Here is a 12,757-nt window from a genome sequence, read left to right on the forward strand (position 1 = left end):
AATCTTTGAAAATTCTTGGAGAACAGGAGAAGTGCCAGAAGACTGGAGAAGAGCAAATGTTGTTCCTATCTTCAAAAAGGGGAAGAAGGTGGACCCAGGTAACTATAGGCCAGTGAGTCTGACTTCTATACCAGGAAAGATCTTTGAACAAATTATTAAACAACATGTATGTCAATACCTGGATAAGAATGAAGTGATTAAACAGAGTCAGCATGGGTTTGTAACTAATAAGTCATGTCAGACTAACTTAATTTCCTTCTATGACGGTATCACTGATTGGGTGGATCAAGGAAATGCTGTAGATATAGTATATCTTGACTTCAGCAAAGCATTTGACAAAGTCTCTCATACAATCCTTATTGAAAAAATGATTAAGTATGGAATGGACAAGGCAACTGTTAGTTGGATTCATAACTGGCTTAGTGATCGGACCCAAAGAGTGGTCGTAAATGGCTGCACATCCAGTTGGAAGAATGTCTCAAGTGGGGTACCACAGGGCTCTGTCCTGGGCCCTGTATTGTTCAACATCTTTATCAACGATTTAGATGAAGGAATTGAGGGTAAACTGATTAAATTTGCTGATGACACAAAGCTAGGAGGGATAGCTAATACTAGAGAAGAGAGAGAGAGGATTCAAAAAGATTTAAATAAACTGGAGAAGTGGGCAGCAACTAACAGAATGGTTTTTAACAGGGAGAAATGCAAAGTACTACATCTGGGCAATAAAAATGGAAAAAGCATATATAGAATGGGAGGAATAGGGCTAAGTGACAGCACATGTGAAAAAGACTTGGGTATACTAATAGATCACAGACTGAATATGAGTCAACAGTGTGATGCAGCAGCAAAAAAGGCAAATGCAATTCTAGGATGTATTAACAGAAGCATACAGTCTAGATCACGTGAAGTCATTATTTCCCTCTACTCCTCTTTGGTCAGACCTCATCTGGAATATTGTGTCCAGTTTTGGGCACCACATTTTAAAAAAGACATCAACAAACTGGAGCAAGTTCAGAAAAGAGCGACCAGAATGGTGACCGGTCTGCAAACCCTGTCTTATGAGGAAAGGTTGCAGGATTTGGGAATGTTTAGTTTGCAAAAGAGAAGACTGAGAGGAGACTTAATAGCTGTCTACAAATATCTAAAGGGCTGTCACATTGTAGAAGGATCAACTTTATTCTCATTTGCACAAGGAAAGACTAGAAGCAATGGGATGAAACTGAATGGGAGGAGACACAGATTAGATATTAGAAAAAACTTTTTGACAGTTAGAGTGATCAATGAGTGGAACAGGCTGCCACGAGAAGTGGTGAGTTCTCCTTCAATGGAAGTCTTCAAACAGAGGCTGGACAGACATCTGACTGGGATGATTTAGCGAATCCTGCTTTGAGCAGGGGGTTGGACCAGATGGCCCAGGAGGTCCCTTCCAACTCTACGATTCTATGATTCTATGATTCTATGATTCTATGATTCTAAACATGAAGATGTTCTTTTGTCTTATGATATTGTTATCGCAAACATTAAAAAGAAATCTGTCATGTGATTTTTTTTAGTACGATACTAATTGTATCAGGAGATAAGACTTAGGCAGCCCTTTCAGAATCTGTAGTATTTTTTTGCTGTAGCTTCCCCGGTTTTCTTGCTGTAAGCACCGGAGAATTCACAGCCATAAACCATCTAGTAAAGCATATGTAAATCCAAAAAGAATATGCACTGCTCCCCCCGCCCACTCTTCTGCACCGATGTCACAGGTAGTAAATCCTTACTGAATATACACTGCTCCCCACACCCATAATCCTGCCCAGCCCTCTGCACCAACATTCCAGATAGTAAATCCAAACTGAATGTGGACTGCTCCCCACACCCATAATCCCACCAGCCCTTCTGTGCAGACTAAAGTGGTATTAAGTGACAGTGAAGATTTTTACTATCACTGACATCAGCAAAGAGAGGTGGGTGAGAATATGGGGTGGGGAGCAGTGCATTCAGCTTGGATTTACTATATACAACATCAGTGCAGAGGGGTGGGCACAATTATAGGTGTGAGGAGCAGTGCGTATTTAGCTTGGATTTACATATGCTTTACTAGGCATACAGCAAGAAAACTGGAGAAGCTACAGCAACAAAAGTTACATGCCCTAGCTCTGTTTCAGGATACCATAAGTATCGAATGAAAAAATCACCTGACATTCCCTTTAAGTTAAAAATTAGACTAATTAAAAAAGTTAAGGCTATGTGCACACGTTGAGCAAATGTATGCAGAAATTTCTGCACCATTTCTGCATCTCTTAACAGGAAAAATGCAGCTGCAAAAACTTGCTTTTTTAATGCGTTTTTTGATCGATTTGAGTGAGGTCAATGGTGAAAAACGCTGGCAAAAATGCACAGAGTATTGACATGCTACAGATTATTTTCTGCACTAAATCTCCAAATCAAAAATACTCAACGTGTGCATGATAATACAGATTTCTCATTCACTTTGGTTCAGGCTTGGGTAGCAAATCTGCAAAGAAAAAACGCAGCAAATCTGCAACGTGTGCACAAGTCCTAAACGGTTTTCACTTGCATGTTGAACGTGGATTTCTAGTCAGCTCCTGACCAAAGGTTCCCTGGTTATAACCCACATGAGAATACGACCAGTTTCTAAATTCTGTCTATGCTTTTCAAACACTATTCTTGATAGCTAAAGTTCTCACAGAAATTCAATACACTATGGATTTGGTCTAGACTAGAGCTATAGCTTTTGATTGTTGCTAGTTACAATCCTGACCAGCAATGATAGATGTTTGTTGATGGCTCTTCTTCTCAGTATGGTCAGGTGGTGGAAACATTGGGTAAGGGGGTGTAACCGACACGGGCCCTAACATCTTGGTGCTTGGATACGTAAGAAGTATGATTGTTCTAATATTTGCTGTACATTAAAAGGTAAAAGAAACTTATTACAATATATAGCGTTTCTAATGCTATATTTTTACCTGTAGCACACTTGCATAAAGACCCTTTGCAGATTTTCTTTAATTCGCCACTCTCCTCAGGAAGGTTATAAAATATACTGCACTTTTTATCTGCACAAAAGAAATTGATAATGAAAAAAAGCAAAAGCAGATGTTCTATAGGTATTTATTCTGTATGAATAAAAGAGGTGATATGCATTGAAAATTAATTTTTCAAATAAAATGATTGTTTACAAGGTGAACTGTAACCACCCGATTACCCATGATATGGGTCATGAGTTTGCAGCAGTGTTCTTTGACATTTTGCATCCAACAGAAGCAGATCATTTCTTTTATCTTGTCTTTTGAATAAAAGTATTGGCACAGCAAGTGCTTCTGTTGGACGCAATGATCACATAGCCATAGGGTGTCTCCAGGAAAAAACAAAGCTCTTGGGTATTAGTACACCTAGCTGGGCTGTATGAAGAATTTGTGCCATGGCAGAGTGCTGGTTTTCCTGTAACTGGAGCTGCTATGGTGTCCCCAGTTACAGTAACAAGCTGAGCAATGAAAAAAGATGGAAAGTCTCCCTGAGTACTTTTATATTCTTTTGGGTAACACATTGCCTAACAAATAAATATATGTGTAAATATAAAATATATAACTTGACATTAGTTATCATTTCATTTTGCTCAAACTGTAAAAAAAAACAAAAAAAAAAAACATACCTGGATGTGGAGGGAAAAAATTATTTTAAAAAGGCCAGTTTTCCCAGTTTGAAAACTGTATTTCAGGACATTGACTAGGAGCAGCTGTAGTCAGACAGCGATAGTTACAGTATACTTATGATAAATGGGAGCGCTATAAATCTATATTGGTCAATCAGCGCAATATGTCTTAGGCTAGGTTCACATTGCATTTAACCAGCCCGTTCAACGCATAGCGTTGACGGGCTGCGTTAACGGTATAGCATAACGCGATCGCGTTATGCTATACCCGCTAGTGCAGATGATTCATCTGCGCTAGCGGTGACAGAGCCTCAGACGCTGCAGCCCGCGTCCGAGACTCCATCACTGAATGATGGCACATCGCAAATGCATGACACTTTACGGCATGCGTCACAATGCGCCCGATAATGGGGGTCAATGGCAGCGTTAACGGACTGCGTTACACCGCGTTATGCCGCGGTGTAACGCAGTCTGTCTAACGAACTGCCATAACGCAATGTGACCCCAGCCTTACTATAGGTAAGATGTATTTAGGACCAAAATTACACCCCTTGTTATTTACACCTACTGTTAGAAAGGTCATTAAAAGGGTTGTACCAAATTTGGTAGTTAAACTCCAAGCGATTGAGAAGCTGGATAGGGAATGACTGCTAGAACCGAAATTTGGTGTTTCAACTGTAATCATATTTCAAGATTTAGTAGAGCTATGACTACTGTTCATAAGACCATAGGTAACATATCATAATTTCATGGTTAGTTTTGCTAAACTACAAACCAAAAAGCTTCTTTGGACAAAGTGTACAGTCATAAACCTACTGCATTGGTCCTCAAAAAAATGGACATTCAGTTAATCCCAATAAGAAATAGGTGGAAACTAAAGAAAACTGTTAAAGGGTTTGTCCACTTTTCACAATTACTTTCCATTTTTTTCCATATGCAAAACTAGTTGATCTCAGGGTATATGCCCACTGTAAAATCACAAGGCGTCCCCCAGAGCAATATGCACTCTTTGAAGTGACATTCTCCATATCCGAGAGAATCAGATCACACTATGATCACACTCTGGTCAAACTCTGACTTGATTAGCATAATAGACCAGATTTTATCAGTCGTCCATGACAGCACCACCTGAGAGAGGGGATCCGCCCTTCAGGAACAGGAAACCTACAGATACAAAAGGCGGCACCTCTCCCACGCATCAGTTGGTTTCCTGTTCCTAGAGGACGGGACTTCCTTCAGATCGTCCATCATGGAGTCGTCGAGGGATTCCCAGGCCGGCTGACCGACTCAGGTAGCGGGGGGATCTCCTACCTCGGTCAAGCTCGGGGTACCTGGAAGCGCCACGGTGGGGCCGGGTAGGTCGCCACGGCAGTGGTTAGAGCAGGCGGAGCAAAGGGTCCGGTGGACAGCCGTCTCCAGAATGCGGGCACCAGGTATGTATGCAGGCCCCTCCTGATGAGTCTCCCCCCGGGGTCCGGTCTCAAACCCCCTCCGGCCGGGTCGGTGGTTGCGTCCGGTCGGCAAGCGCAGGCTGGCGCGCATGGGGGCGGCGGGCATTCCAGAGCCGGGGGCGCCGTGCCGGCTCCTTTCCGCGCGCTCCCGCGGCCTCTGACGCGCGGAAGTGACGCGGCGGAAGGGGCGGGGCCGGGAACGCCAAAACCGGAAGTCGGGTGCCAGCCACCTTCCTAGTGTGCGCGGCGATCCGGGGGGACGCGTGGTACCCGAGGCGGTGGGGGGGACGGATCATGCGGGGGAAGGTCGCGGGAGGGTTCCTGGGGGAGGTGCCGCGCCAGTGCCCTGCTGACCGGATACTGGGAGGCCTTAAAGGGCAGGAGGTGATGCTGCCGGGGTGCTTCTGAAGGCCCAGCGATGGATATGACAGAACCCCCATAGAGCAGCAGGACGTGCAGGAGCGCCCACAGAAGGAGGCCTCGGTGAAGCCTCATACGAGTGGCCAGCAGAAAGCGGACGAGTGAGCAGAGCTGCAGAAGTTCCTCCAGTCTAAAGGATTCCCCCTGCCTCCCTCCGTGATCCGGTACCTGCCTCATCTGCATGGGTAAGAGATCTCCGCGAATGTACCCTGATGCAGTGTTCCCTTATGCTGGTTTCGCAGGGGAGGAAAGCTACGGTAAAACAGAAGCACAGGGAATGTGCGCTCTGTAGTTGCCCCTTACCAGACGGCCACCCCAAAAGACTATGTCAGCCATGTGTGCGACAGACGGTAGGGGTTGGAAGGGGACGGGGGCCCAGGCATAGACTGACAGGCCCTTACACTCTCCCCCATCCTTACAGGGACAGAGATGAAAGCCCTATCTAAAAGGGACTCTTCTAGGGGGAGAGAATTTAGTTTCTCAGGGTCGGAGTCCTCAGCTGCCCCTAGGAACAATTACTCCTCGGAATCCCCGGCCTCCACTTCATCCTCTTCGGATGAAGACTCAAGCCGATTCTGCTTCCCATTAGACCAGATGGACAAGCTAGTTAAAGCAATAAGGTCCACCATGGCAGTAGCAGACTCAAAGCCAGAGCTTTCGGCACAGGTAATGTTCGGAGGTCTAGATCCCAGGAAACACAAAGCTTTTCCATTAAATGATAAGGTCCAGAGCCTGATAGAAAGGGAATGGAAGAGACCCGAAAAAAGGGGCTCCTTACCACCTGCCTTCAGACGGAGGTACCCATTTGATGACCCAGTGGTAAACAGATGGGATAAGGCCCCTAAGCTGGACGCGGCAGTAGCCAAAGCCTCCAAAAAGTCCTCCATACCGTTCGATGATATGGCCTCCTTAAAAGACCCGCTGGATAAAAAAGCGGATTCCTTTCTAAAAGGGAACATGGGAGATGTCAGCAGACGCCCTAAGACCAGCGATAGCTGCCACTTGTATAGCCAGATCCGTGATGGTCTGGCTAGATCAACTAGATTCCCATCTGAAGGACGGAGCCCCAAGAGCATCCATTCGGAAAACTCTACCGATCATCCAGAGTGCTGCGGCTTTCTTGGCTGATGCCTCAGCAGACTCGGCAAGGATGGCGGCTAGATCATCTGGGTTATCAAACGCAGCTCGAAGGGCCCTCTGGTTAAAATGCTGGCCAGGAGATATCCTGGCCAGGTCACGACTCTGCTCCATTCCATATGAGGGGAATATCTGTTTGGCCCCGTCCTGGATGAACTTTTAGAGAAAGCTGGGAACGATAAAGAGAAGTTCCCCAGCCTCCCAAATCCTTCTTATAGACGCCCCTTCACCAGGAAAGGATATTTCCATAGAAGGCCGTCCAGAGATCAGGGCAGATGGGACGACAAAAGAAGGAGAGGTACAGGTTTCATGTTCGGAGGAGGGGGGCGCCAGGAATGTCCATCACGTGACACTAAAAAACCGCCCCAATGACTAGATGCTGTTGGGGGAGACTAGCTTCCTTCTACCCAGCCTGGTCGCTGATCTCTAGCAGCAACTGGATACTGGGGGTGATAGCTGCGGGTTTACGACTAGAGTTCACCCGGGTTCCCCTAGATCGATTTAAGGTCACCCCTCTCAGGTCTTCCACATCAGAACAAGCTGCCCTGGAGGCCAAGGTTCATGAGCTTTGCCACAAGAAAGTCCTGACTATGGTTCCAGAGGGAGAAAGGGGGAAAGGGTTCTACTCCCCTCTGTTCCTGGTCCGCAAGCCAGACGGCTCCTTTAGGACTATAATTAATCTCAAGTCCCTCAAACGATTTCTTGGTTATACGGCCGTTCAAAATGGAAACAATCAATTCAACAATAAAGTTGTTGTTTCAAAACTGCTTTATGGTGGTGTTAGATTTAAAAGATGCATACTACCATATACCCATTCATACAGCCCATCAGCGCTTCCTCAGAGTAGCGGTTCAGTTAAATGGGTCAGTTGAACATTTCCAATATGCGGCCCTCCCTTTTGGGGTGGCAGTCGCTCCCCGGGTGTTTACTAAAGTGGTGGCGGAAGTTATGGCCCATCTACGTGAATCTAACATTCTAGTAGTCCCCTAATTAGATGACTTCCTGATTATAGGGAAAACGGCAAAACATTGTAAGGAACAGCTACAGAGGGCAATGTCGGCCCTAGAGCGGTTAGGTTGGCTGTTTAATATCAAAAAATCTCGGTTACAGCCGATGAGAATTCAGCAATTTTTAGGCCTGATTCTAGATTCTGAGAAACAGGAATGCCGTCTGCCTCCGGAGAAGCTTGTTCGCCTACACTATCAGATCCTAAACGCTGCCAATAACCCCTCCATGTCCCTCAGGAAAGCCATGTCCCTTCTGGGTTCCCTTTCCTCCTGTATCCGGCGGTCCAGTGGGCCCAGTTTCATTTAAGAACACTACAGGGCGAGGTCTTACTGCATCAAAAAATCCTTGGAGGTTACTTGGAGGGCCAGCTAACCTTGTCCCGAAGCACAAGGGAGTCCCTAGAGTGGTGGCTAGAAAAGGATAATTTGTCCAGAGGGGTTCCCTGGGAGTGTGACATATCCCCCATAGTCACTACTGATGCTAGCCCTTCCGGTTGGGGGGCTCATATGGGTGAAGTCCTAGTCCAGGACCTATGGGACCATCACCAGATAAAAATGTCATCTAATTTGAAAGAACTGACAGCAGTAGAGCAGGCAGCTAAGAAGTTACTTATGTATCTGCAGGGCCATCATGTGTGAGTGTTCTCCGACAATCAGGTCACAGTGGCTTATGTCAACCACCAAGGTGGGACTCGTTCCAAACCCCTGAGGAATGTGGCAGAACGGTTGTTCCAACTAGCAGAGCAGCATTTTCTATCTTTGACAGCACTACACATAAAAGGGAAAGAAAATATGATGCCGCAACCTACTAAAACAAGGAGAATGGTCCCTAAACAATTCGATCTTCGACCTGATTATACAAAAATGGAGACAGCCAGAGGTAGATCTCTTCGCCACCAAGGAAAACAGGAAATTAAGACTATTCTCCCTAAATCCCAGAGAGAACCCCCTGGCGGTAGATGCCTTTCTGATAAAGTGTGACTTCAGGCTAGCATACGCCTTCCCTCCCCTATCGCAACTACCCTTGGTGTTGAGAAAAATCAAGAGAGACAGAGCAAGGGTCATAGTCATTGCTCCATTTTGGCCCAGGAGGGCATGGTTCTCATGCCTCAGGACCATGTCGGTGTCCGATCCTTGGGTTCTTCCGGACATCCCGGATCTCCTATCCCACGGCCCAGTCTTCCACCCTCAGGTGGCTGGCCTACATCTGACGGCGTGGAGTTTGAGCGGGCACTCTTAAAAGAAAATGACTTCTCCCCAGACTTGATTAACACCCTACTTAAGAGTAGGAAGGCCATTACTACCAAGATCTATGCTAGAATTTGGAAGAAGTTCCTGCAGCGCTCTGAAATAGTTGCTGGGGGTTCAACTCCAATAAATCAGATCTTAGAGTTTCTTCAGAAAGGTCTGGATATGGGACTTTCCACTAGTACTCTTAAAGTACAAGTATCAGCTTTGGGGGCTCTCTTTAGCTGCAACATCGCAGGTAATTACTGGATCAGTAGGTTCATTAAGGCAGCAGGTAGGTCCAGGCCAGTAGTGAAGGATAGATTCATGCCATGGGACTTGAATCTAGTCCTTACGGCCATGACGGAAGCTCCATTCGAACCTATTTCATCAGCTTCCATTAAAAATCTGTCCCTCAAAGTAGCCTTCCTGGTAGCTCTAACCTCAGCTCGCAGAGTAAGCGACATCCAGGCATTATTTAGGCGTCCTCCTTATATACAGGTTAAGGACGGGTAATACTCAGACCTGATCCGGCGTACTTACCTAAAGTGGTTTCTAACTTTCATAGGACTCAGGAAATAGTCCTTCCATCCTTCCTCCCTAATCCAGCTAATGAGAAGGAAGAAAAACTACATACCCTGGATGTTAGGAAATGCCTCATAGAATATCTGGCAGCTACCGATCCTTGGAAGAAAGATAATGCCCTATTTATTTCCCACCAAGGCCCTAGGAAAGGTTGTAGAGTGTCAAAAAATACACTAGCCAGGTGGATTAGAGAAGCAATTCCTGTAGCATACACTTCAAAAGGCAGGTCGCCACCTGGGAAGCTGAGGGCGCATTCCACCAGAGCCATGGCGACCTCTTGAGCCGAGAGATCAGAAGTCTCCATCGACCAGATATGTAAGGCGGCTACTTGGTCCTCTCCGAGCACCTTTTATAGTCATTATAGGCTAGACCTGGGTGCTTCCACAGACCTCTCTTTTGGTATAAGGGTGCTGCAGGCTGTAGTCCCTCCCTAAATAGTTATTACTCTCTGTAATTCTCTCAGGTGGTGCTGTCATGGACGACCGATAAAGTCTTAGTTACTCACCGGTTAACGGTATTTTTCGGAGTCCATGACAGCACCCGTATATTCCCTCCCTTTTAGTCTATTTTGGGTGTGCACTTCTTCCTCTTATACGTACACGGGTAATTTAAATAGTTGTGTATAGTATTGTATATAAGTTATGCTATTAACCATTGTGGTCCTCTGTGCTCTGTAATCCAACTGATGCGTGGGAGAGGTGCCGCCCTTTTGTATCTGTAGGTTTCCTGTTCCTGAAGGGCGGATCCCCTCTCTCAGGTGGTGCTGTCATGGACTCCGAAAAATACCGTTAACCGGTGAGTAACTAAGACTTTCTCGAATGAAAAAAGTACGCTAGTCTGCACCTAGGCTTTCCTTAATATACCCTAACAGAATCCATCTAAAGATGTTATCTAAAGCAAGCACACCCTTCAAATATGTTTTACCATAACAAATGACTAGAGAAGAATGCAATTTATAGCGATGTAAGGGGAACCATTTATTACCAAGATCGTAATACTCATATATGGAAATGTCGGCTGGTTGGAGCAGTCCTATTTCAAAATTCTTATGTATCCGAAATCCAATTTCAAGAACGTCATTATTAGGAACCTGTAATTGAATTTGTAAGTAGCATATGTAAGTAATAAGCGATAGAGGTTCAGGAATGGGAAAGAATAAAAAGTATGTTACCTTTGTAAGGTACAGTACAACGGTTGCGTTAGATGCAGTGGTGTAGGTTTCAAACTTCATAATGTAATTTTCTACATTATTTGCCAACTAAAACAAAAAGTTTAAGTATTTAATATTTTGCCTTTTGCATTGCAGCAGCCATGATATTTAATTTTCTATATACAGTAACTGTACAACCTTTTTATTAGACAACTTGTTATTTTGCTTTTTTGGTACATGCATATTTTGTAAGCATTCCCTCACAACAGGAACATAATCAGACAATTCAATGGACCAAATGATGCCTGCCCATATGAGGTTTGGACCCTAAATCACTGCGAGGCTGGCAAAGGTGTCTCCTAGAGATGAGCAAATCCATCCAATGAGAATCAACTTCGACTCACATTTCTTGAAATTCGCAGGTCCCCTCAGATTCAATCACTTTCCTATTTCACAGGATCGATAAAATAAAATGCCGGTGCTATTTCACACACTACTTAAGCATCAGCAAGCGGGCTAATGATTCTACCCCTTACTGCTCTGTAGCTATGGCTTCACATGGTTGTAGTGCTGCCGATCAAGTCAGATATCACAGTGCGGGTGAAAGATGGGGCTGGCCAGAGAGCTCCATTTTATACTTATACAAAGTAGTGACAGGAGGGCATAGCGCACAGCTCATTCCACATAGGCATCGAAAAAGGTCTAATGTGATTGTGATGTGGTACTGCAGTACTGAAGAACATTTAAAATGGGAGTCATAGTCTCATTCTGTAATACTCCAAAGATTCAAGTGCTGATAAAACAGTGATTTTATAAAGACTACACAAAGCAGCCCAGTAAGTGATACATCCATCTAATTAGGGTCTCTGTCTCTACATTATGCTGCTCTCAGTTTAGGTGGCAAACCATGGTGACAGATCCCATTTACTAAGAGTGTGAATGAATTCAAGCGATAATATAACATGAACTCTTTTTTTAAGATTCAACCCTGTGGGCACACGGGTGTCCAAGAGAAGAATCCACAGGGCTTCTCTGTCACACAAATGTTTCTCCCTGTTGCCCCCACGTGGATGTTTTACAGTGTACTCAATGGCAAAAGCGCTAAAATATGAGGTATCTCTATTATGCTATGAAATGCTTGGAGACATTAGAAATGTTACGAATAGTTGGATGTATAATGTCAAAAATATGTTCGCGTATGCAATCTTTTAATCTTCTAATGGTGGCACCCACGTATTTGAGATTACACTGTTTGCACTCAATGATGTAAACAACATGGTCTGAATTGCAATTCAAAAATTCATTTATCTTGAAAGTTTTATTCGTAATAGAATTAGAAAGCATTATAGTTTTGGTACAATGTAAACAAGTCTTGCAGGGAAATTGACTACATCAGTGAAAAACCTTGTGTTTATTTATGAAAAAAATGGAAATATGGCGAAAATTTAGAAAATTTTGCAATTTTAAAACTTTAAATTTTTATGCCCTCAAATCAGAGAGATGTGTCACACAAATTTCTTAATAAATAACATTTCCCACATGTCTACTTTACATCAGCACAATTTTGGAAGCAAAATTATTTTTTTTTGTTAGGAAGTTATAAGGGTTAAAAGTTGACCAGCGATTTCTAATTTTTACAACAAAATTTACAAAACCATTTTTTTTAGGGACCACATCATATTTAAAGTCATTTTGAGGGGTGTACATGACAGAATACCCAAAAGTGGCACCATTCTAAACACTAGACCCCTCAAGGTGCTCAAAACCACATTCAAGAAGTTTATTAACCCTTTAAGTGCTTCACAGGAACTAAAGCAATGTGGAAGGAAAAAATGAATATTTAACTTTTTTTTGCAAAAAATTTACTTCAGAACCAATTTTTTTTATTTTCACAAGTGTTAAAAGAGAAAATCAACCACAAAATTTGTTGTACAATTTCTCATGAATACGCCGATACCCTATATGTGGGGGTAAACCACTATTTCAGCACACAGCAGAGCTCGCAAGGGATGGAGCGCCGTTTGACTTTTTCAACGCAGAATTGGCTGGAATTGAGATCGGATGCCATGTTGCGTTCGGAGAGCCCTTAATGTGCCTAAACAGTGGAAACCTCCAACAA

At 44.1% G+C, this 12,757-nt stretch overlaps 1 protein-coding gene across 2 annotated transcripts in view; it reads right to left on the reverse strand.

The window, feature by feature from the left end:
- LOC141100922 (venom factor-like) overlaps nucleotides 1–12,757 on the reverse strand; it is a 481,958-nt gene that overhangs the window by 46,282 nt on the left and 422,919 nt on the right. For both annotated transcript variants that reach the window (XM_073589703.1, XM_073589701.1), the window contains exons 35-37: nucleotides 10,660–10,746; nucleotides 10,473–10,578; nucleotides 2,976–3,065 (exon numbers count right to left, since the gene is read on the reverse strand). In XM_073589703.1, coding sequence (XP_073445804.1) covers nucleotides 2,976–3,065; nucleotides 10,473–10,578; nucleotides 10,660–10,746 — 283 coding nt within the window. The remainder of the gene's footprint in view (nucleotides 1–2,975; nucleotides 3,066–10,472; nucleotides 10,579–10,659; nucleotides 10,747–12,757) is intronic.

Source organism: Dendrobates tinctorius, unplaced genomic scaffold (assembly GCF_039654945.1).
Source record: "Dendrobates tinctorius isolate UK_male_01 unplaced genomic scaffold, ASM3965494v1 ptg000011l, whole genome shotgun sequence".
Taxonomy (NCBI): domain Eukaryota; kingdom Metazoa; phylum Chordata; class Amphibia; order Anura; family Dendrobatidae; genus Dendrobates; species Dendrobates tinctorius.